This window comes from Colius striatus, chromosome 2, assembly GCF_028858725.1.
Source record: "Colius striatus isolate bColStr4 chromosome 2, bColStr4.1.hap1, whole genome shotgun sequence".
Lineage (NCBI taxonomy): Eukaryota > Metazoa > Chordata > Aves > Coliiformes > Coliidae > Colius > Colius striatus.
The window spans coordinates 72987617-73014120 of NC_084760.1; the positions used below are offsets into that span (position 1 = coordinate 72987617).

General features: G+C 35.2%; 1 protein-coding gene across 2 annotated transcripts in view; it reads left to right on the top strand.

The window, feature by feature from the left end:
* SDCCAG8 (SHH signaling and ciliogenesis regulator SDCCAG8) overlaps window positions 1-26504 on the top strand; it is a 124749-nt gene that overhangs the window by 32497 nt on the left and 65748 nt on the right. For both annotated transcript variants that reach the window (XM_061991062.1, XM_061991063.1), the window contains exons 10-13: window positions 1732-1884; window positions 4442-4576; window positions 7789-7905; window positions 20724-20866. In XM_061991062.1, the coding sequence (XP_061847046.1) occupies window positions 1732-1884; window positions 4442-4576; window positions 7789-7905; window positions 20724-20866 (548 nt within the window). The remainder of the gene's footprint in view (window positions 1-1731; window positions 1885-4441; window positions 4577-7788; window positions 7906-20723; window positions 20867-26504) is intronic.

Genomic DNA, 26504 nt, shown 5'->3' on the forward strand with positions numbered 1-26504 from the left:
TTTTTCGATGCTCTAAGACTGTTGTAATATGAAACAATAGGAAGAAATCTTTTACTTATGCTGCATCAATTTGGCTTTTTTACCTATACTGGTTATTTCTCTTAGTAAAAACAAACCATCCTTTTTTTTCCCAGTCTTGTTCTACTCTTAAGGTGAAGTGCTGTTTTTGTCTGTAATTATCATAAAATCCAATAGAACACTCCACAAAAGAAAAGCAAAGAGTTAACACATTGGGCTTCCAAATGCTATCATTGCAATTTAATCACTCTGTTGATAGAACGTCTAACCTCAGGTGCCTTATCATTTGAAACCACCATTATTTATCATTTTTTCTGTAGTTTGTGGCCTTTTGCCTGTTACGTAGAGCAAAGAGAAGATTTGTTAAGGTTAAACTTCATAGTTGAAGCAAAGTCAGGAATGTTTTTCAACATAAATGTCATGGAATGATAATCACTTGATCTGTTCATTATGTAATCAGAACAATACAGCTAACAAAATACGGATTTCTTCTGGAGTTGCATTGCTTTACATGTCTGCCAAAGTGCAACAGTTTAATGCACACAATTGTTTGCTGATAGTATGTTCCAACAGAAAAAGATTCAAGGCTACAACAGAGGGTTTCCTCCACCAGTACCGACTTGTTATAGGAAAAAGATCCTGAGGAGGATACCACAGAATTTACATAATCCTAATGGAGACTGCTAGAGCATTCTCTAAAAATTATAGTTTGAATTGCTTCCCTCATGAACAGCCCAACACCAAGGAAACTGCATGTAGGTACTTGGAGTTGAGTAAAAGAAAAACAAGCAATTAAAAACCCCTTATTTTAAAATAAAGGATAATAAGGATAATTCCTAAAAGGAGATTCATTTAGCTTCCTTGAAATCAGATATGCTGAATATCAGTGAAATCCTGAAATGAAATCTGGTTTATTCCTGGGCTAGCAAGCTACCTTTAGGGTGCTTCAAATATTTCTGATTTAAACTGACATGGCACTTAACTATCCCTTTGGCAGAGATACATCAGCAAAAATTTATTTATTTTTTAACAGCATTTTTAGAAGGTAGTATCTACTTTGCTTCTTGCATTTGAACTTAAACTTCTTCTGTTTTGATAGAAAACAGATCTATAACTTATGTTTTAGCAATTAAGAAGAACATTTATTAGTTTTAGTAGAATTTATCTTCTTTTTATTTGACAAACCTGAAACTTAGAAACTTTTTTTTTTTTTTTAATCTTTACTTACTTCCAAGTTTCTTCACAGCCTCTGTACTCAGTAGTTCACGTCAGGGAAGTGCATACATTGTTTTTTTATTTTTTATTCAGCTATGCCCTTTAGGCAGTAACTCCAGTGTTTGCAGGCATCAGGTATCTGGGTCTGATTCTAGTTATGTACAGTCAGGAATTCTAAATGCAATGCAAATAATAATTTCTAGTATTAGAAGAACTGCTGCTTATATGGAACACTTTGCCATGACTGCTAAAAGCAATTAGATTTCTAAATTACAGTAGGACATGTATATACATACAAACATATAGATCTGATTTTAATTTCTTAGTCCTATTCTAGATGTTAATAGAGTAGAATGTGTATAAACATCATAATAATGATGTAAAAAAAGAAAAGACATCCTTTGTAATAGCAGATTTATTTCTCTGAAAGCATGAGGTAAATATCATTTTGGTTTAAAATACTAGGTTTCTTCCATTTGAAAAATAGTTCTTTTCTAGGCTCTAGTCCAGTGTGAACAGCTGAAAAGTGAGATGGAACGACAGAAGAATCGTCTTGAAAGGGAGTTAGCTGCGCAGCTAAATAAGAGGACTGATGAAAAAGAAGCACTGCGGGAAGAAATGAAGAAGGAAAGAGAGGACTTGGCAGCAATGGTATGACATTAGGCGTTTTTTTGTCTGTTTGTGTATTGCATCAAGTGTATCATCTTCTTCAAAAATTCTATTTGGTCATTATTCAGTTGATTTGGTTTTGATTTGAGAGTTCAGTACTTCTACCATTGCTTTAAAGCAGTGGTAGATAAGTGATCCTTTGAGTCTGAATAATTGGATTTTATGCTTTGTCCCTACATACACACTAAGTTGTTGATGTTATGCACTTTCTTTTAGTTTCCATAGTATTTTCTAATGCACTTTGTCAAAGTAGGAGAGGATTAAGTAATATGTGATACAAGGTGTGTACCTAGCTTCTTATAAAGGTTAATTAAGTTGCAAAGCCAAGAATTCAGTAGTTACTAAATGGCAAGTTTAAGAATCTTTGTGCTTTTGAGCTTATATGTACATTTGTATTAATATTATAGTATCGTAATTGCGTTCTAATATGGTGTTTTTCAGGGTGATCTTGTTATATGCTTAATTTGCACACCTGCAGAAATGTGTTGGAATCTCTTTTCTCACTTTTACTGATGTTTATAAACTGAAACACACTCTGTCTCATCATTTATACTGTGACCATTGCAACAGAGCCTTGATAACCTTTTTTTAGTGTGATTTGAGTATAAATATAAGGATTTTCTCCCCAGTAGAACCTACAGAGGAAACTTCATGCTAGCAGCAGTAAATTGTGAGACATGACAGAGGAGATACTTCTAAGGTGACTGGAAAAAGAAATAGAAAGAAGAGTAAGAAAAAGAAACGCTTCATGAATTAGTGGTTTTAATGCTTTTTTGATATACAACCTCTTCAACCATTTTCTGATGGAGATTTGGAAACAACGTAGTAGATTTCACTTCTGATTGTAGGCTTTTTCTGTATTTTTGATCTCTTTTTAGAAATAAGCCATACATTTTATAAAATTCAGATAGCACAGATTGAACAGGATAAACTATTCAGGTGTTAAAAAAAAGGAGACAGTTTAATAGTGTTGATGCTTGTGAAATGTCTGGAAAGCTAATAAAATAAACAGGGAACTGAGGTGATACGATTGCAGTTCTGGTATTATGACATGGTGGAAAAATGTTCTGAAGCTGCTACAGAAAGACAAAGCCTTTGGGTCCAGTTCCAGATACTAAAACAGGAATTAACCACAGTGATAGGAGCTAAGTCATATGTAGGAAAGTGAACTGTTGTAAGTGACCATGAGAAATCTGTTGCTAGGGAAACCGAAATTAAAAAAATAACCTTTTATAGAATTCAATGAGGCAATATTAAGGAACTCCTTGTTTGAATCCTTGCTGTCTATTCAAAGTTATCCCTTTTATGCGTTTATGGGGTTGGACTAGATGATCTCTAAAGCTCCCTTCCAAGCCCTACCATTCTACAATTCTATGATTGTTTAGTTACAGATTTGCTTTGGAGCAGAGTAAGCCCTGCAAAATATAGCTTATTAGACAAGCATTTCATACCTTCTTTGGTAGAATAAGTCACTCTTTTGTGGCATCACATTACTTTTTATTTCATCACCCACTGCAAAGTGTTTTACTGGAACTGATTCCTACTCAAACTAGTTGTAGTCCTTTTCTAAAAACCTACATACACGATAAACAACATGTTGTGACACTATCATGATATCACACTTGGTAATTAAAGATATGGGATGACCTTGTAGAAAACTATGATCTGTATGCATTATTTAGGCCTACGGGTGAATAATATTTCAGGATTATGAGATGGCAGAAATGGTATACTGTGCATCAAGTCAACCTCCATATGAATATCTTATCACTTACTTTATGAAGTAATTTGTTTGAAGGGGAGAATTGGTATGATACATAAATCAAGTAGATGTATAATGAGTGACAAATAGTTATGAATATATATATAATTCTCTAGGTTTGACTTTGAGTTTCTGTACGTTAACCTAGAAGTGTCAGACACCATTATTTCCTCTTGTATTAGAAAGTTTCAGGGTGAAATAGCTGAAGGGTCACTGTCTTGCATTTATTGTTATATATTCTTACCATTCAGCGAAATTTTATCTGAAATACATTAGAATTTTAACATATAATTTCTGCACGATTTTTCTACATCATGCTTTGATCCGTAGTGCTGAAATGTTTTCTGAACTTGTAAATCAATTTAAGATCTGTGGTTGCAATGACAGTTTTCTTTAACTGGAGGAAGATTATTTCATTTATATCAGTTTACATAAGGGTGGATAAGAAGGTGTTAAATAGTTCTCTTACAGCTGCAAGGTTATTGCAAGCAGCTGCTCCTGACACTTTTAACCATACTGAGTCCCAGAGACTAATGTGGTTGATACAAAATTTCAACTAAACTATTATTTAAAATAACGAACTTATTGTTAAAATCACTTAGCTATGTTTGGTTATATTTTTAATTTATCTTTTTATTGTATATCTTTAAAATGTAATGTATTTTAATGCTATGTATTTTGGCTACACACAGTTGCTTTCAAGGAGAAGGTCCTGCAAGATTTAGATCTGTGATTGGCCAAATTGTGTCATTAAAGTTTTTCTTCGGCTTTTTGCAGGTGACAGCAAAGTCTGAGAATGTGGCCATGTTAGAGGCTCAAGTAGAGAGAATTATAAGGGAAAAGAGCTCTCTAGTTAACCAGTTAGAAGAATCACAACATCAGCTGGCATCTCGTGAAATGGAGATGAATAAGGTAGGTGCATTTATAAATATGTCAAGCATTGTTTTCCTTATTGTGACCTGAAAGATGAGAATTTTTTTTTCTTTCTGCATTCTGTTCTGTATTGATAATGAATAAATGTGTGATAAATGTAAACTTCATTTGAATATCCCAGAGGCACAGTTCTGTGAGTAAAAAGATAACTCTTGCAGTCTGACAAGTCACCTTGTGATGCAGAAGCTAACCAAAAGCTACCCTTTCTGCCTGGCAGGCTATGTAGATCAATGTTTAAAACTACAGTCCAGTGTTTCATTAAAAATTGCCTTTGGTGTGAATGAGACAGCACAGTATTCAACCCTGTACTATAATTGCTACCTCTGGGATGTGCAGTGCTAAAATGAAGAGAGCTGCATCAAATTTCAAGATCTTTTCTGTAGATTTTGTGTGTGGTGTACTGTTTTATTTGTTGCTGTTGACACTATGCCTTTTACAAAGAGATCTTTCTTCCACTTAAGAATTATAGTTTAATACCTCTCTATGTATTTGTATCAGTTCTGGGTGCTTTATTTTTTCACATTTCTCAGTCTATTAGAGTCTTAATATGTGTCATAATGTGAGAAAGAAAAAACAGTTGGTATCTAAACTTTATGCTGGGAGATGACACATTGCTGAAGGGATTCTTTTATGAGCTTAGTTTCATCATTTACTTGTTAAAGAAATAACTTCATTAAGATGAGGTGATGCGAAATTTCTATAGAATAGACAATCTGAAAATTCAAATCTGTTAGAGCCTCTTGAAATATCTGTATACCTTACCCATCATTCTAGGGCAAATCTTATCTTCCAAGTCAGTTATTGCAAGCATTTTGGGAGTAATTAATTCTTTAAGCTTCCAGAGACTTCTGAAGAGATTTTCAGCAGTTCCTTTGCTGGAAGAAATAGGTGAAGGTATTGTAGAAAATTTTCAACAAAAAGTCATCCAAACTGAATAGAAAATGTAACTCAATTTCAGATGAAAAACAAATGAGGGAGCAGTGTAAGAATGTAAACGTAGTTTGATTTACCATTTCTGAAATACACTTTTGGTTTTTCAGACTGGGTTCGCAGATGATTAGCACCACTTACAGGGGCAGGAAGGAGAGAAAGAGGTAGTTGGTATAAATATCCATTGGTCTGGAGAAAAAAAGGTCGTAGGTATAAATATCCTGTGGTCTGGAAGGAACAACTTTGTAGCCTACTGATTTCAGACTATCTTTCAGGAGAGTAACACTGTGGTTCCAGTACTGGTTTTAGCTAATGTTACTCAATAGAAAGTTGAATAGATGGCTACCTTGCAGTAGTTTGAGCTACGTTTTTCTTGCACTATCCGGAGAGATTGAAAAACTGTATTTGTGTCCCTGTTCTGGATTGAGAAGTCTCAAACATCTTGGAAGGAACATCCTGATAATTGAGCTATGTGCATCACCCTGACCTTTTTCATTGACCATGTAATTGATATTTATGTCTGCCTGTGAATCTGACTCCTTGTTTCCAAACTTGGTTTGCTGTTGTTAAGATTAGCATCTGGCAACATTTCTCCTTTTGAGTTTTATCTGAAATTTTTTTTTTCTGCGCTACACCAGAAGTCAGGGAAAAAGTTTGTAGTCAGTTTTTTTTTCCATTCATTCTGAACTGTGCGGAGACTGAAAAATCCATTATTAGGACAGCACCATCTGCTGATCCTTCTGCATTATTCACTTTGTATGATGTATGGGGGAGCTGAAGACAAGGATGACTGTATAATTTTTTTATTTTGCTTAGAGAAAGTGACATATCACACTTTGTTAAATCCTCATGCAAAGGAAGGAGGAGGTAGAAAGACAGAGTTGGCAATCAATGCAGTTGCATCTTAGTATTTTTTTTTAGTTGCGTATGATATTTCAGTATTTTAAAAAAAAAAAGACTTTAGAAACTTGCCATTCTACACAGCATTTTCTACCATGTGTTATTTACAAGAGGACCAAATTCATAAGCTGTCCTTTGAATTTATAAATCATACTGCTTTGTAAAGTTATGATGATTCTGATTTTTTCCTTGGGTGGTTTGATTGCGGTATGTGTATTTACTTTTTACCCTACCCCTTTTTTTTAAGAAAAAAAAATAAGTGGTGAAAATGAGAAGAGGTATGAGGCTAAAATGTAGAAATTAATTTGGGTTATAGGATGCATGTAAGGAGACTGAGTAGCAAATTACAAGTGTACACATTCAGGAAGGAAGTCTGTTGAAAGAATCTAAGTGGGACAGGGAAGCAGAGTGAATTGGAAAGAAAGTTTTCTAAGAGTAGCTGCAGGTAGCCACATTTGCTCATTAGGGAATATTCATGTATTTATGTTTGGTTAATTAAGGAGAAATGAACCGGTAGAAATAGGATGTGATTGCACAGGACAAGAACGGGACAGCTTGTCCACCGTCCTCCTTGACTCCCAACAGACAAGATCAAAAAACATCGTTTAAAAGTCTTAGACTGGGAAATTCTTTCCTCTAACCCCTTGCCCCTCTGAAGTTGAGCTGCCCATAGGTGGAAAGGAATGACGAAGTAACATACAATCCCAACAACAGAGAGTAATTGTTGCCTTTGTGGAAATGATGTATTTCTTTTAAATGTTACTTTGATCACTTTCTTCTGACCATTTCTTCTGACCAATGCATATATTTGAATTAGACAATTTTTTAAAAGAATATCTCTTCAGTTTTTAATACACCTATAATGCTCTGATCTAACTTTGAAAGTTACCATATTAACATCTAAACATTTTCTTTTTTAACAGTGAAAAACTGACAAGATAAGAAATTATGCCTCTACATAGGAGTGTGATAGATCCTTTACTTCTATGTTTTGAAAGTGTTCACATAGACTTTCTTGGTGTTTTAGAGAGAACAGGAGAAGAATATAAAACTGGCAACTGAAGTTTAACTGTATTTAATGACACATATATTTACAACATAAATATTTATACTTAGAAAAATCTTGATCCAAATATAGTTGAATCTAGAAGGCACTGCTTATTTCTAAGTTAATGACTATATAGAGAATTCAGGTTCACCTTTTTGTATAAAAACATTTACGATATGAGATCTTAAAAATAGCTGTAAATTAAAATATGTTACATTTCAGTGACCTCTAGAGGGCACCAAAAGATCTAATTGCAAACCCTGGTCTATCGATTCTTCCAGCCATAGATCATATTGTCTGTATAATCTAACAGGTGTGTGGAGAAATGCGCTATCACTTGAATCAAACCAAAATGAAGAAGGATGAGGCAGAAAAGGAGCTCAGAGAGTACAGAACAAAAACTATAAGGGAGCTTGAAGTTAAGGACCAGGTAAGAGATAATACTGCTATAACTTTGCAGTTATTAGAAGCCTAAGTAGGGTTATTTCAGAAACTGGAATGATTCGGTTTTTTAATAGTGGTCATTTATTACTGTTAAATGGTTTCTAAATTAATGGCAACAAGCCAGCTATTACTGTTAAATAAATACCTTTTGGTTGTCTTATTCTTATTTTCAGCCCTAGTATGATCAGTTTTACATAATACTCATCCCATGCTTTCATATAGAATTACTCTATTATATGTATTCATACAATGTACTTATATTGTATGTACTGTTTACAATATGTTTATACACTTTTTCTCACATATAAATCCACACATAATTACATATACATGCAGCCTGACAAAATATTAAAGATTGTAAGTATAAGCTGACAATACCAGAAATGAAAATCATTTATCTTCCACTTTCTGTAAAGATTCAAGGTTAATGAATGCTGGGATTCATAGAAAAAATTTATTTTTAAAAAAAGGAAAAAAAAAACAAAACCAAAAAAACCCAAAAAACCCAACAAAACAAAAATAACCTTCTAGGAAAAAAAAGTGTATAAAAATTTCCCTAGACATTAATGGTTGATTACCTAAAGCTTTGGATTTTAATAGTACAAAAACAGTGTATGCCGTACAGATAGTTTGTGATAAAACATCCCATACACTAAGGAAGATTAGTACAGTAACCTGCGACATACTTGGCAAACAGCTTGAACAGATGCAATTTGCATCTTTTGAAGTGCCCTTTCTGTTGAGGTTCTATCCGTTTTTCTTGAGGTATTTAAACTTCCAGTTATGCTTCGTAAGTTGTGATTTGCACATGAGAATGGATGTTTTCTGAATACACAGATGTATAAGATACACATAAGGATAATGTTTTTAAATATTTTGTGATTAGAGCAGCCTATCCAACAGGTATCATTCTTATTCTTGTAAATACTGAACAAATCAGACCGTGTGAGAATATATTTAGAAAAAAATGCAGTATTACTAAAATAATATTTTTGTTTAGCAATTCTCTAATACCTTCATGTTAAACAGTAAGTTTATTAACTTAATAAAATATGAGCTTAGGCTGGAAACAATATTAATTCAAATTATAATCAAAAGATATGTAAAGTCCAAAAGAGAAGTTTATTAGATAACTCTTGAATCTATATAGAAAATCATACAGTCCATTAAAAACAGGGGCCTTAAAGCATTTTGTTTTCAATGCTAGCTTTTTTTTTCCCTCCTGCATCTTTTAGGCCTAGGGACACTTTGAAAAACAAAAAACAAGCTTGTCTGTGTCTTGACAGATATCACAGATAAGAGAGCTGGCATAATCTTGGCATACAAATAAAACAGGATGTGTTTAATAAGATACTTGAAGAAGTATCTTGGATTTTAAGTACTGTTCTCCAACTTGCTACAGGATTGTCTTTTGAACAAATTGCAAGATTTAACAAAATATTTTAGTCTCCTGTATTGACAATCTATTATCTTATTCAATGTGGGAAGGAATACTTCAAAACATGGTGATTTATAGTTTTATATATTTAAAGTGAAGTGATGGGAAGGGAAGTTCCTATCAGCAAAGATTATTAAAGTAATCCAGTAATTACATGAAGTAATTATATTGTTCAAGTATGACTATCAATTTCCAAAAAAAATGGAAAACTGTTTTTAAATTCTCAGACTCAGGATCTAGCAGTTGTTTCATAGCTGTGACCATAAAAGTTCCATATGGGTCCAAATATTATTTAATATGTTAAAAGGCAATCAAAAAGAATGTGTGTACTTTTTGGTTTGGTTTGTGTTTTATTTGTTTAAATCACATTTTAACAAATGTTAATAAGTCATTGAAAAATATTTCCTTTAAAGGAAGTGAAAACAGCTCAATTGCATCTAACTTTATATATCAAGAAAAATCTAAAATGTTGCATGTTATATGCCACTGAATAGCAAACAATAATTGTTCTTTGGTCTCTCAGCCATGACCTGACCTTCTGGCTAAGAAACAGAGGTGATACCTTCCATGGCCACCATCTGTTCATAATAATTTTTTTTTTTTTTTTAAGTAAAGAGACAATAATGGTATGACTATTTTTATGCTATACTATATTGAATGGTGCTTTTTTCTGTTTTGAAAGCAAAGAATTGTGTTTCACGTTGGCTTTCGGTATGTTGAAAATGAGTGTACTTTTTCTTGAGGTATGGTTGCATTTTTAATTGTGCTGTGGATAATTTTTAGCTTGAAGATGTTTTTTAGGTTGAATGTAGTGATTTCTCAAAAGGGAATAAAGTTATTCAGGTGTGTCATAAGAGTCAGAAATCCCCATATGTACAATTTAAGATCATCAGATGTGTATACTTACGTGTTAGTAAATACAGATCTGTATTTATCATACACTGATATTTATAAGGTTCTTCAAAATGGAATTTGTATCCTTTAAGAAATTAAAGGGAGTATATATCTTTGGTGGTCTTTTTTTTTCTAATACATCTTTTCCTATCTTTATTACTTTATTATGCTGGCATGACTACCTGTTAGGTTCTTAGGTGTCTTTTGCAATCTAAATGATCCTATGGTTCTAGGACTTGACATAAATGTTTATTAAAATAAAAATGAAGAAGCAATGAACAATGTTACAGTTTAAATGGAATACCTGTTTTGTAATGTCATCTATCATGATCCTGATTAACATTAGGATTAAGAGAGAGGGAGGGAGGTAACATGGGGAAAGACATGTACCACAGTTTCTCCATGCAAAACCTGCATCTGTTCATCTGGTCCAGTATGTTGTAAACTAGCATAACTTACTGCCCTCCCTTTTTCTGTCTCAGTCCTCCCATGTGGATGTAGCTGGGCTGAAATAACAGTGCCTTACTCAATACTTTTTCTTCTTAGAAAAAAGCTTCATAAGATAAGTGAGTATAATGCCTTCATGGCAGTAAACTGTGTCCACACTAGGGGTTGTACAAACACAGCTATATCAGAGGAAAGTCACGCCCTAACCTAAATAGCTATTATCAGAACAAAAATCATGTGGCGTATTTGACACAGCAGGACTTCACTTTCATAATAATTTTTCTGTTAATTTGGAAGCACTGTGTAGCATAATTTGTGCATTTCTAATAGAAATCTTACTTCTAACACTACAAAATTGTTACCTCAGATTAGCATCACTTGCTCTTTTCTGCTCTATTATAAAAATGAAGTACACTGTTAATCTTTTGCTTCTTGATTTCCTGAAAATTATTTTTATTGAATTTATAAAGTCTTGCAAGCTTTGGTATGTAGAAGTGAGAACAGTTTTTTAGTATTGGTTTATGCAGTCTCAGGAAATTGGAACATCATACTTATTGAATAGTTCTTACCAGTAGAATTGCAACACTGGGAGTTAAGGTCTTCTTGTAAGTGAAGCAATAGGACATGTTAAATCTAACTCCAGAAACTAACTGAAGCATTTAAATTTTACCATGTTTAAAGGAAACTGACAAATCCAAACTAGTCATCTAAATTGTAAGCCATTCTTTTAATACTGTCTTTAAAATTAGGCAAACGTAGTTTGAAGTGAGGGATTACAGCATTCTATTGCCTACCTTGTAGGTATTAGAATTAAAAGCTCCAGAAATATTATACCAAAACCCATAGATTTTTGAGAGTTTTCTGTATGAAAGTTCCTGGGCCCAAATAGATTGTGCTGATATACACAACCTATACAAATGGAAAGAACTACACATTAAAAAATTTTTGTGTAGTATAACAGAACCTAAATGATGTCTCTGCCATGCTATAGACTGACAATTTTGCAGACAAATAAAAATCTGGCAAAATTGCAGTCCAAAAGCATTTTTCCAAAAGGTATTTTGAGAATGTTTATCTCATTTGTCATAAATCTGTGATTTATAGCAACCTAATTTAGCCATTATAAATGGAGAAATTACTGACTTGTCTTCATCAGAAATAATGCAGGACAAGAATTTTGGTATATCCTCGAAATGCTTCAATGTCCAATGCAAGACAAGCACAACTTTCTGAAGACATTGATTCACTGAAATGTCTTTTTATGAATAGGTATCAGGCTTCCATGATTCAAGCTTTAAAATGCTAGATTTTTCGCAAGATATTCAGGATATCACTGAATGTTTTGAAACTTACAAGTTTTACTAATGGCAGTGAAAATAGGTTAGTATTAAGTGTATTCTTGTAACAGTCCTATACCTAAGATTTTGTGATCTCCTTAGTTAAAAAGATCCTCTGACAGTTCTGTTTTGAAAATAAATTCTTTTAAGTCAGTAAACATGCTTGTATACTACTTGGCAGGGAGGGAAAAACAGAAACCTAGCAGATAGTTTGAAAATCTTTGTATCAAATTTTGTATATAATGATCTTAAGAGTCACAAAACCAAATTGCTCTTGTACAAGAAAGCATTAAGAAAATATCATAACCTTTGCTGTAACTGAGCCAAATGTATTGTTTTCAGTTTGGGGCAATGAATGCACTAATTTGAAAATGGGTAAATAAGGAAGTAGTAAAATGATAGTACTTTATGCCTTGCTTTAATAATAATTTCCTGACCTGCTCAGTAGGAAATACTTCATTACAGTTATTATATGGCTGCTGCTGCCCTGCCATGGCATTGCTTTCCTTTGTCAACCATTCCTCAAGCATCAGTGGTATGTGCAACCTACATTAAATTCTTTTTGTATTTCTATAAGAAAAATCCTTGGGACTTGGGATTCCCAGTAGTAAAATTTTCTGTATTGACCAGTCTGCATTTTCTGTACTGATCTGCTTCCTCTAAGCAGCTGGCCTGTTTCTTTTTTAAAAGATGCAGTTGTCCCATATAACCTTGATCCATAGTCTGTCATCCGCTATGATGTTACTGCAATAGTATATGGAAAGAGAAAATAATTAATCATAGAATCATAGAATGGTAGGGGTTGTAAGAGACCTTTAGAGATTATCTAGTCCAACCGCCTTGCAAGTCAACCTAGCTCAGGTTGCATAGGAACATTCAGAATAGGAAAATAATTGCATAGTTCTTGGTATAGTATCTCTATGCAATGTATTTAAAGAAATGCTTGTTTTATGTTGTTTTTTTCTTTTCAGACTAGAAAAATTGTTTCTTTATCAATAGCCATAGTGCCAACAACCTGAAGAAAAATAATTTACAAGTCCCTGACTATCACTTGTCATTTGTTATTGCATAGGTTTTCTTTCCATTTCTTAATGTTGTCCAGGAAAAAGGTGCCAATCCCACATCAGTAATATCAAATATGTGTTTGAAAGGATAAAGGGAATAAGTTTAGTTCTCTCCTGTTTTTCAATAATGAAGTAGGAGTAATCTTCCCCTTCCTTTTTTTCTACATGCATCCCTCCTTTTCTGAAATTCCTTTATCAGCAAGAAAACCATCTATTTTGCACCACCTCATTCTCCCCCTCTCTTTTTGTCCCCCTATGTAGTTCAATCCGTTAGAAAAAAAAATATATATGTATCTTGTTCCACTCTGGAACAAAATCATTTTCTTATCTCTGCTGGTGGCTGCTGAGCTAATCTCTAGCACAGCAAAGTTGTCTGTTAAAATATGGCTGCAGTAGTCTCTATTGGTTTGGAAGTTTTGTTCCTGAAATAGTATTGCAGTTCAAATATTTTGGCAAATTGAAAGCAGGTATTTTCAGGGACATAATCAGGTAAAATCCTTGTATAACATGGTCCAACCTTTCCTCTTGTCCATTTCCAAGGGTATTTATCCACAGTATCCAGAGGCCATGTTGCTCTTTGATATTTTGCACAAGGACAGGCACCTAAGATTATTGCTTAGTGAAAAAAGTGAGTGTATATACATTCATAAATGTATACCTAGTGTGGTCGTTTAGCCTGATGTCCACCAAGTCATAAAATCACTCCCCCTCCTAAACTGGACAGGAGAGAGAGATAAATATAACAAATGGCTTGTGAGTTGAGATAAAGACAGAGGGATCATTCTGCAATTAGTGTCACGGGCAAAAGAGACTCAACTTAGGGAGAAAAAAATGTTTGATTAATTAAAGAAACAATAAAAGCAGGGAGATGAGAAATAAAATGGTCTCTAAAACACCTCCCCCCACCCCTCCTCTTCCCAGGACTCCCCTTCCTTCATTACAGATGGACTTTGCTGCTGCTTCTTCTCAGGGAGAGGCCTCATCGCATTTCCCACTGCTACACTGTGGGGTCCCTCCCCACAGGAGTCAGTCCCTCACGAACTTCTCCAGCATGGCTTCCTCCCATGGGCTGCAGCTCCTCATGAACTGCTCCAGCATGAGGCCTCTCACAGGGGCAGCTCCTCACACCCTGCCCCAGCATGGGTCATCCACCAGGAGAACAGTCCTTCAGTGACAGACTGATCCAGCCTGGGTCCCCCACAGGATCACAAGTCCTGACAGCAAACCTGCTCTGTCGTGGGCACCTCCCCCACAAACTCCAAGGTCCTGCCAGGAACTTGCTCCAGGATGAACTTCTTACAGAGTCACAGCCTCCTTCAGGCATTCACCCGCTCCAGTGTGGGTCTTTGCTTCCTGGTGGCCTCCACGGACTGCAAGGGGACAACCTGCCTCACCGTGGTCCTCACCACACATCACAGGGGAGCCTTTTCAGTGCCTAAGCACCCTCCTCCCCCTCCTTCTCCACTGACCTTGGTGTCTGCAGAGATGTTTTCACATTTTCCCTCCCTGTTGCTGCTGCAGTTTTGCACCTGTGCATCAACTTCTTCTCCTTCTCAAATATTTAATTCACAGAGACTTTACCTCAGTCACTAATTGGCCGGGCCTGGGTCAGGTGCAGGGCCCAGCTTAGAACTGACTGGCCCTAACCCTTTTGGTACACGGGAAGCTTCTAGCAACTCTTTTTGTTTAAAGAAGCCACCCCTGTAGCCCCCCTGCTACCAAAAAACAGGGCCCAGCCAAAACCACTACACTTAGCAACATGCATTTTATTATTGCCTCAGCTAACAATTACAGGTAGAGAGTTTGCTTAAATGGGATTTAATGAGATATTCATTTAAGGGTGTCCTCCCTCTGTCTTGTTCCCAGAAAGTTCTTCAAGCAGCCCATCTTCCTAGCAAACTGCAGCCATATATCTATGAATTTTCAGTCTTTTTGGAAGCAGAGGGCTTGTGGCTGCTGACCATTGCTTGAGTAATGGCTCCCATCTTGAGGCTCTTGCCTTTCAGTGGGTGCCACAGTACTGCCAGGTGCCATTACATTTCTTTGAGGTACAAGTGACAGAAGTGATCACAAAACTAGTTCTCTCTGAGGAATTTCAGTCACACCAGGTCAGGCTAGAGTAGAGGTCAACTGACTTGTGAGCCAGCCATAGGGAAAATCTTTCAAAGGAATCCTATGTGTTTATATGGTTTATTTTCATCTTGTATTTCAATGTACAATAGTTACCTTTTATGTAATGCAAGATTTTTCAGATTTCTGACTTGGGCTAAATGGTTTTCAGAATTTGCAGTTGTCGGAAGGTTTTTGTGAATTGACCTCTTCAAATTAGATGGTCTCTGTGGACTCTTTTAAGCCTCATTTACATTGTACTTCTTAATATTTATGTGTATAATCTCATAGCTTTATACCAAATCCACTTCCAGATCTCACTTCAAAACCAAATGTAGTTTTCATATCTGCTTTATATCCTCATTTAGATTTGAATGGTAATCAGCAGTAATTCATATAGAATGTGAAATGGAGAAAAACATTGTTGGGACATGGCGGGAGGGGGGAGTAATCTCATGATGGCCCTAACTCTTTAGAAAGTTGGATAGTTCTTCAGGTGCAATATGCTATGTCAGATGGCTGTACCTGGGAGGTCTGAGGTTTAGAGATCACTCAGAACCTAGAGCTGCTTGATTGATATCAGCATTAGGATAGAAATGACTGCAAGTGACCCTTGCTGCATGTGGACTGATAGTTATCTCTCCTTCCAGTAAAATACCTCAAAATGTAGCTAAAAAAACAGTCTTGTTTTGTTAGGTTTTTTAAATTAATATATAAAACAATTAGTATTATAGTAGATAGTGATTTTTCTGTCTCTGATTAATTAGTATGTTAATAAGTAAAGAAGGCAACACAGATTGAGGTCAGTGTTAAACAGTGCAAAAATTTCTTGTCTCTACCATAATTTAAGTGTATGTTAATGGCTGTAATGGTGGCACAGCTTTGGAAGGAACAGCTTTGTTATAGTCTCAGTTCTGTGCAGTATCACTATCTCATTGCTTTGAAGGGCTACTTTAGTAAATGAAACTAAATATCTGAGCATAACGGCCTGTAAAATTTTGTTGTGTACTAACTTGAAGTGTATTATGGATTTTTTTAATAGATTATGTCATCTTGGGGATCTATGTGCAAATACCAATCACTATAGTAATATTTACCTTTTTATTACTTTATATTTGGTTTTTTATTCTATTTTATACCCCCTTGATCTTGTAATAATGATGGAAGATGAAGTACGCAACAAAAAGAAAGTAGTGTAAATTCACAAAAATACTTTCCTCTCCAGAATTATTTTACTGAAGAATTTTTGCAAGGTATAGTCAATGCAGAACTTGTTCTCTAGTCTATATTGTATGTTTTCTTACCTGATGTGTGAGCATACTGCTACAACAATGAATGTCATAAATCACTTACGAATTAATTTAGTTTTAGTATGCTTTTTATTTTGTTAAGTCTTCTGAAGTTGTTTTTGCATTTACTTCATTGTACAAGTTCTTTTATCACTGCTTAATCATTCTCATTCATTTTTTTTAAAAAATCATTTGTCTTTTATGGCAGTTTCCTGCTACTTCAAATTCTATGAAAAACATCTGCTAGCTTGGAATTTAAAGTTGCATTTTTCTGCATACAATAGAGTCTGCACCAGTATGAAAAGAATTACACAATTATTTTAATCTTTAATTTGTCTTGTTTTGAATGAAATAATCATTTCATTTTATCTGATTTTGTTGAGATAAAGATGCCTACTTAATTAAACGGCACATTTTTGCAACAGACATTAGTATTGTTAGGTGAAGATAACTTTCAGATAATTTATGAAGACAATATTTGAAGATTGATCTAGTCTTTATGTTTTCCAGTAAGTTGTATTTTTGTCACTGAAAGAGCACCTTCAGCGTGTTCACCTTAAAATGCATCATGAAACTGGAAAATAATTTGTAATCTGAAAATAAACTAATGAATGAGAAGTGAAAAACATATTTTAATTTTTTCAAGGAACAAATATGGAAGGCTCCTGTATGTTTTAGAGTGGAAAACATGAAATATAAAAGATGGTTGGTGGTAATACTGAAGAAAAAGGATAATCGATGTAGAATAAAATTTCATTGCATTAGTATTTTTCCAGTGCTCTAATCTTTGTGTAGTAGAACTTCTTTCATGTGACTGAATTGGATATGCATGCAGAATGGTGTTAATGTGTTCAACTTACTAATAATGATGTTTCTCTTATTGAGGTTTAGCCTGTCAGCTTTGAATGGCAAAGTGCTTGTTGATATTCCTGGGAGTTTAGACAACTACAGTGCAAGATGGATTAAATAGTACTTTCAAAATTGAGTAGAAGTAATAAGAATATTAAAGTTGTGGATTTAAGCAGCAGAAGTTGCCTGTTTCAACCTTAATGTAGTCTTGTTGTACATATACATTATGATAATTCTGTTCCTTGTTATACTGAAAATCTGTTTCAGATTTTCTTAAATGCTAGATTGTCATCTGTCTTTTTGCAGTTCTGTGCTCCATCTCTTGTCTCTCATATACATTGAAAAGTTAAGTACCTTGAAGAAATACTCTCTGATCGTGTTGTAAAAAGCTGTATCACAGGTGATAGGCACTGAGGGATCAAATTAACTCTGCATGAGAAGCAGAGTTGTCAGCAAAATACTTTAGTTGGTGGTTTATTTCTGTTTATCTCCTTACAATTATGCTGGGACCCAGATAGCAGCTGCAGAACTGCTTGCAGCTTCCCAGTAGAAGAAATAGGACTAAAAGTAACACTAAAACTAGTTCAAGTCTGAGTAGTTTTTGGAAAGATGCTGCATGATAAAGTACCCTGCAGGAACAGTGAAGGAGATTCATTGGTTCTGTAATTTCTCTCTATTTTAAATTCTGATTATATTGTGATAACCTAGTGATGGACTGTAGTTGACATATTTCAGTATTGAGTGTATTTAGAAGGAAGAGGGTTGTTTTTTATTGAATGAACAAATCTGAAGTTCTGAGGCTTCAAATGTTTCAAACTATTATCTGGGTTTCGAAGCCAAAGTAACCTGTATCATTCAAAGTATGGGTTATCAATTTTCAGTATGATTTCAGGCTCCTACAAAATTATTTACTACCTGAATTAGATGCTTCTGTTTTCAGACTTGCTCTTAGCATGCTCTCTTGGGTGACATTTTTCTTCCATCCCTTTCTCATGAGGTTATCTGTCATGATTGCCACAATTCTTGTGTAGAATTCCTACTCTTCATATAGCTCACACTGTGAGTACCTCTAAATATTGGTATTTTAAGATATTTGTGTGTGTGTGCGCATGTGTGTATACACACACCTACACACATGCACAAACACATACATACGTGTGTGTATGTATAAAGGAGCTGATTCTGAATTTTGGAGTTACTGTTGAAAGTAACAGAAGTAAATTTTTTTATCAAAATCTATGTTTGCTTTCTTGATACTTTTTATGGAAATCATAAGACTCCTGTGGATCTGTTTAGATCCTGTCATGCAGTCATCTAAGAATTTTTTTCTTTACTTTCATAAAGACTGAAATCTATGGATATGTTCTTAGGTTCAACACCTGGCTGATAGAAGCAGAACATCTTTCACCAGAGGTTCTTGTACTTGGACTTTGCTTCCTTCAATGGATCTGTGTCAAAATCTGACTTGAGCCTATTTAACTCGAGGCAATGGTGTAAAGCCCATTTGTTCCTTGAGAGTTTTCCCTAAATGAATGATCGAGAGTGTATTTATATTGTCAGCTGTGGCTGTGCTTTTTGAAATACTTAATTGATGCTTTTTGACTAGCTTGTGGTTTGAGTTTTTTAAAAGGTGTGCTGAATGGAAAGCAAGCTTTAAGAATGTTACAGAATTTCTCTGTCTTTAACTTATAAAGACAGTGAAGAACTCGTGTCTCTGTTTACAATGAGGAAAGAAATAATATTAATGAACTGCTTCCATTAATAAGAGAATGTAGAACCTCCCGAGACTTATGTTGTTATGTTTAAAATATGCAAAAGTCTCTGGAAATAAGTGAAAATGCAAAGCATATGTATGTGAATACCTTTGCACACGTGGTTTTAAAGTATTCTGTGACAGTGTAATAGCTTGTTACATACTTCAAAGTGGAAGAGAGCTAACCTTTTTTTTTACATAGTTTCACCATCTTTGTGTCTGAACTCGGAATTACTGATTTTCTTTTTATTTTTTTGGTAAGTGGTCTATGTCATAAGGTGACATTCAAATTCTGATCAAAATTTCTTTGATGAACCTTTGTTCAGTTCTCTTGAGGGGAAAAAATGTACAGTTAAGTAATTAGCGAAATTAAAACAATTATGAAACCTTTTTCTGGATGAGGATATTGTATTTGTCCATGACATGACTTACTGTAAATTGTTTAACATTTTCATGGGGGGAAAAGAGACAATAATATTACAAAAGTGCTTCAGGTGCAAATATTGGGACTGAATTACATTGATTTGTTCTCGTAGAATGTTTGAATTAATAATTCCATTAACTAAAGAAGCTATTTGGGCTCTTCTACATGAGGAAGCTATCACAAAATAAGTTAGGGTATGAATTTAAAGTATATTAGCTGTTCAACACTACCTCCTTATATGAACAATTTAATTCTGTACTACAAATGACCTTTCACAATTTAGTTGACTGAAAGATATGCAAGTTCCCTCCAGCCCCAATGACAAATACATATTTATGTAGAAAGCTAGTGTGGAATAGTGATAAAACTATGTTGTTAGTTTATTCCACTGGCCTCCTTAAAAGCATCCTTAGGACAAATTGTAGCATTACATGACAGATGTATTCCTACAAGTACCTGTATTGTTGTATAAGGAATTAGAGCAAAATATGTTATTTATGAGAATATTTATGAAAAATGTTTGAAGTGTTGATAATAGGATTCAATTGGACATTGTAAGTCTAGTGGACTTTGCTGGAATTAAAGATGCTGGTCATGTAAAATTTGTAAAATAATAATACATTCATGGACAAAGGTTTACTATGTTTACTTGACATGTAAGGACTAACAGCAGATGATATGTTTAGGATTCAGTTGTAAGTCTGAATTAAATAATGATAAAATCATAGGATGACTTTCATTCTCTAGCATAATATTATGTGACTATGACAAAGGTAAATTTCACCATTTGCTGCTTATGTGATAGAGAAGCAAATAAATGACCACAGGAGCTATCCTATATCCAGCAGCTCCTGAAGATGGCTGCTGTTCTGTTGCTTTCTAACACAGTGCATTTGGGACACAAATATGGAAGCCTTCACATGGGGAAACTGGAAGATGAATGAATGTTTGTATCTCTTAAGCTGTGTGAAGACAAGAACATTGATTATGTATTAATGTCTGTAAGTAGGAGATGCATTTTAGCATTTAGTATTTGAAATTCATTGTGCTTGTTTTGCAGTTTTTATCAACAAACTACTTTTGTTCTAAAAGAAAAGCACCTATTATTTTTCTGGAGCTTTGTCATGTTAAGTTTATTGTTTTAAAATCATCTATCTGAATTTCTTAAATATACTTTCTTTGGTTCTACAATTTTCTAAGAAAATAGAAAAACTGAGATTAGAGCTGAATGGAAACAAACAGCGTTTGGAACAAGCCCAGCAGGATGTGACAGGAGCCAGAGAGGAATGCCTAAAACTGACAGAACTGCTGAGTAAATCTGAGCACCAACTGCACCTCACCAGGTACCCCTTATCCTATTACATGCTATAGTACCAATCTCATTCTGCTAATTTTTTGCCACAGGCTTCCCCACAGTTGTTATAGATACTTGCAGTCATTAACTTCATAGGCAGCCTTCAGTCATGTTAGATGTGGAGATTTCAGTAAGTGAGTTATGAGCTATAATTTATGAAAGTAAACTACTACTGTGAAGAAAAGGCAATGTTCAACTTTGGTGATAAAGTGGTGTGCTTTTGGGTGGAAAGAACAGCAGGGGAGAGAGTACAGCTACATTCTTTTTGTTGTTGCTGTGTTTGGTAGGACAAAGATACTTTAAATGTTTGTTTAAGACTCTAGTGTACAGCAGCATCTTTAAGCATAGGAGTTCTCAGAATAATAACCTGAAGTTTCTGCAGTAGAATGACCAGGAGTATATAAATGGACACAATTGTATTAATCTTCAATGAAGCTTAATCAATCAAAAGGTAATATTATTGTCAATAAATAAATAGGAGGTAAGCTTAAGTAAGGGAGGAAGATGTTTAAGTCACTTGCTCAGTGGAGATGCAGACACTGTGTGACAAGAGATTTGGTCTGAGCTTATTCCATCTTTGGATATAGTTTCCAGTGCCATTTATAGTACTATTAATTGCACATTTCTAGAAAACACCAGAAGGCTAACATGCCAATTATTCACTGCAGCTTGAGATTTGGTAACTACAGGAATTTTTCCTTTTGCCACAAAAAATGCTATTGTCTGACTCTTTGCAGGGTTTTGTCTGTGTGTAGATTTTGTTTTGTTCTATCACCTACTCCCCCCAACACAGAACATCCAGAAACAAATCTGATGGCTTCTACTCAGTCCTTAAAGTTAAGTTAGTTTAAATTTTACAGAGGGATGGGAAAAAAAAAAAAACAACTTAGATTTTTATCACTTAACAGAAGTCTGCATGTTTATCCGAGTCTTGTATTCTTTGGGCTTTGTGAGAATTATGCCATTGAGTAAATGGAAATAAAATAGAGCTTCATCTAAACTATTAAATTCAATGAATCCTTTTTTTATTCAGCTACATTTCTGTGTAATTCAGAGCACGGTTGTTTAACAGATGGAAGAAAGTACCACTCCAACAGCCTGTATTTAGAGAAAAAATATGCTAGAGGTTAATGAACTTGAAAAAAGTTTTGGGTGAGTTGTTAAGATATCTAAAGTTTGGATTTAGCAGAACTTTATTAATAATGATTTGTTGTGATAGTTAACCAAATGGCTTACCATGCTCCTTTTAGCAAAAGGCTGATTATATGCAATAAAACTCTAGATATCTTGGAGGAAATCTGACTAGCCAATATTTCGACTTTTTTTTTTTTTTCCAAAATACTCAACTTTTAAAAATGAAGATCATTGCCTACCTGTACCTAGCAAGTTACTTAAAGCTGGATACCTAAAATACAGATGATTCGGGTAGCTTTTCGTTCTTTGGTCTCTACCTAGAGGGAAGTTTCTGAGATGCAAATGACTGGAGGCTGGGAACAGTATTTTGGGCAAGAAATGCTCTCTGCTGGCCCTGTTCTCAAACAGTTTCACAGATGTCTGCTTTTTGAGACAGATGCTGAACTGCCACAGCTCCTTTGTCTGACCTAGCACAGCCACTCTTCTGCAATGTCCTAAATATTGGTTTATTTTTTATACTTTATGTTCATATTATGGCTTCTACTTATAAGTATGCTTAAAAGAATTAAAATGTTTTCTATGCTGACATTTCATTGTTGGAAAAATGTTTATGTTGAAACATGGGAAATAGGCTCAAATCTTTCTCCTTGATAGTCTCTGAATTCTTTAATACTTTGTTCTCTATAGGTTTTGTGACCCATATATCTTTGGAGAGTCTGTCTGCTTTCTAAGAATAGGTTAGGTTGCTATCATGAGTGAAGAAGGGGAGGAAGAAAAAAAAAGAACTGAGAGATTTGTTACACCTGTTGTCCACATGTGCTTAGACTGGGTTAAAGGTAGAGTTTCCCATGTAGTTGCCTGTTTTCCCCAAGTCACAGAGGAAAAAAATCCCCTACTGAAATGAAACTTTTCCTTAGCCTGTACTCTTTTTCTTCCTCTCACATCACTTCCTAGCAGAACAGGTATAAAAAAAATACAAGTCTCCAATGATCTTAGTTTTGTATTTTGAACTCTGGATATTTTTAATGGATTGGTACATCCATAGTTGTTGCGTGTGAATTTTAATCACTTACACTCTACCTTTTTTCACTCTTTATTCCTTTCACCTCAAATGTCAGCCGTGCGAGTGAAAATACTTCCCTGAAGGGTAGTGCTAATAGCAGTCCTATGGGAGTTAGACTCATTGACTGTGGCACTTGCCAAGGATAACAGATTTTAAGCCGTAGAGTCCTTCCTGTGGGAGATTGCTGCAGAAATTGCACTGATTTAGTGTATCTCTTGGGTATTCTGGACTTGGCCACGTCTTGCTGATTCCCCTCTTTTCAAGAGAGGACCAGCTGGTCCACTCCAAGTCTTCTCACAACACTGGACTTGCAGGAGGCCTGTACTGCTGTTACACGGTTGTGTAGGGTCTTTCTGTTGCCTCACATGACCCGTCTGTGTTGTTCTGGCAAAAAATCAGAGATATCTGAGGAGATACAGAAAGAATTATTTGTTTTGTATATTGCTAACAGAAAAGTTCTTCACTAATCCACAAATTCTAAGTTTGGATATTGTAAATAAATAGAATAATAAAACAAATAGTAGAACTATGGATTTTATTGTATGAAAATGGAATGGTAAATGTTATATGATTGGATTAAGTGAGAGCATGAAATTGACATTTTCAAGAGAAAAAGTGTTCTTGCAGTACTGCACTTTTCTCCAGGAGTCCTACTTCTTTGCTGCATCCTAGTTCACAGACACTGTTGATTGATTACAAGCTAAGCAGCTTCCAAGTAAAACAAAATGTATTTGTTAAAAATGAAGGAAAAGGTTGCAATGAGCTATTCTAAACCATTGCCACAGAGTTTTAAATTAAGTTCTCCTGTCACCTTCCTGGAATAATGTTGCTCGGAAGTCCTTGCTATTAACATGCATTTCCTGCTATCGAATCTAGTTAGCAGTTCTAATTTATATGACTTGACTGGGAAAATACAGAGCTTTCGCTATATAGTTTTGATTGTCAGTTATGTGGCTTTGCAGATGTCACCATGCTATGACATTGACCATGCATGTTTTAAAGTATGGGTTTTTTGCCCTAGTTTCAGATTTGGGCTATTTGTATTAAAGTTGCCGTAGTAGTAGAATCTTACAATATTACTTATGAAGTCAATGCTACTTTGACAAAGTTAAGTCTTGATAATGGTTATCTGAATGGTTTCTGAGGGCAGAAAACATACAGATCTATTGTTCTTAATTCACGAGAGAACAATTCTTAAAAATCTTGTCTGTATGCAAGTGGAAAGGGCTACATAAAAGATGCAAGGATTTAACAACTTGCCCAGATCCTAGTGTGTCATCTAATTTAACAAAATTGTTCGCTATTCTTGCATAACGGAATCGTCATTAAAAATATTTCCTCTTTTTGTTTCAAAACAGATCTGAAGTTATTATTTATTTCAGTTGAAGTCAGGTGTAGTTCCTGTTTGCATATGCCATACCAGTTAAATAAGTCTTAAAAAGCAAGGAAATCACTGAATTTTAAAACTGAACTTTTTCTATGCCATCATGCGTTTTCTTAGGCACAGAGATTGGTAGACAGCTTGAGGTATTTTTGACTGAAATGTCACTTTCAGTCAAAGTTTGCTGGGAGATGTAATTGAGGGGAGTTGAAGCAAATTTAGTTTAATATTTTACTCTTCTTGTTTGCTTATATGAAACATTGCAAGTGACCCATCTAGCTACCTTGTCACCCTCTTTTTTTACCTTGGAGAATAAAAGTTTATATTACAGTGAGCCACTAGGTGTTGTAGTTCTTGATTACATTTTTGTCTCCACCATTATGTGATATTTATTTTCTTCCTTATATTTAAAAGTGATGTGATCTCTAGAAAGCAGATCTAAGAAAGTGGCAATTGGGGAGTACAGTGGGTTTTGGCAGTGCTATAGCCTTCCTACTGTGCATCAGTCCTCCTTGCTAGTTTCAATGACTCCTTTAATGCTATCTTGTATTACATATATAATAAGTAAAGCATATGAATCTATCATTCCAGCTCAGGTTTCCTGTGGCATTGTTTTCTCACTAAAGCTTTGGTATTAAGCGTTATGACATCACCAGCATTCCTTGTTAGAATTGCAGCATGCCTCATACACAGATTTCCCTATTTAAGCTATGCTTTTAAATGATAAAATGTAAACTAACTTCTTGGTGGTTATACATAGTCTTCTAGGAAGTTGCACAGTACTTAGGCATCTATTGGGATTTTTTTTTTCTCTCTGGTAGTATCTATTAGTTGGCAGCACATTTATGGTCCTGCTTTTTCCAATAATTTTAGCAGATCAGAAAGAGTCCATCGTCTATACTGGGAAGGGGGTAATGTTGGAATAAACGCTATTACTGTTATTAAATGACTGAGATATGTTTTATGTTCCCAGATTGACTGACTGGCGAAAGGACCAGTAACACTTAATTTGGAGTGGGGGGGGAGGCAGGAGAAGCAGAAAGGAGGTGTAAGCAGCGATTGATTTCTAGTTTTTTTTTTATATTTTGCTCATCTTATACAAAACTGTTATTTTACAGGGGAGGAGTGATAACATGAAACAACTCTTATAACTAATAAACTTTTTAGATTCTGTTTCATATGTTTACTTTTCATTAAATTTAGGGACGATTGCAACTATGTTGTTGTGATTCAGTCAACATTTATTTCTATCTGTTTTTCATATACAAAGGCATTGGGATGCCAGAAAATAAACTGTTAACGGAGAATTAACTTCTTTGGCATGCTTTCATACTTATCTTCCAAATTAAAGAAAATGAAATGGGCAGAAGCAGAGTGTAGATTACCTCCTTTTTGTCAAAAATGGTGGGAATTTGAAAATTAATAATAAAAAAGGGAACAGATGCAGTAACATGCCAGAGGGAGATTAATGTGGAGAGTAAAATCTGTGAGCAACAAAACTGAAGCAAACTGAATCAGTGGGAGGTGGTTGTACAATCAAAATCAGGATAAAAGAGAAATTACAAACAACCCTGCACTTGTCAAAGTAGTAGTAATGAAATCCTGACTCTGCCAGCAGCGAGAACCTGTGTTAGCACTTTGGGGTAAGGCCGGGAGCCGGGTGCCAGGTAGGAGGGCAGCGCGAGGCTGCTGGGCGGCAGCCATCGCGTGTGGAACAGATGGCGGGGAAAGCTGGCCGGGGAGGGGCTCCTTCGCAGAGCTAATCAGACAGTAACGGATAGGGCAGCTGGGAGGACTGACCACCGAGAGGCAAGCGGCAGGGTAGCCGCAGCCTTCCTCGATGTGTGCAGTGGTGTGCCCGTCGGCCGGAGAGAAGACCTTGCAATGTCTTTTCTGTGCGTCAACCGCACAAACTTTGGAGGCATGCGGCAGAGCTCGCCTGGGGTCAGGGGAGAGGGGGGAGGCACAGTCCGGCTGCCGGGCTCTCAGCAAACCTCACCTGGGAGAATTGTACTCCCTCCTGCCTCAAAAGTACATGTTGTTGACCTG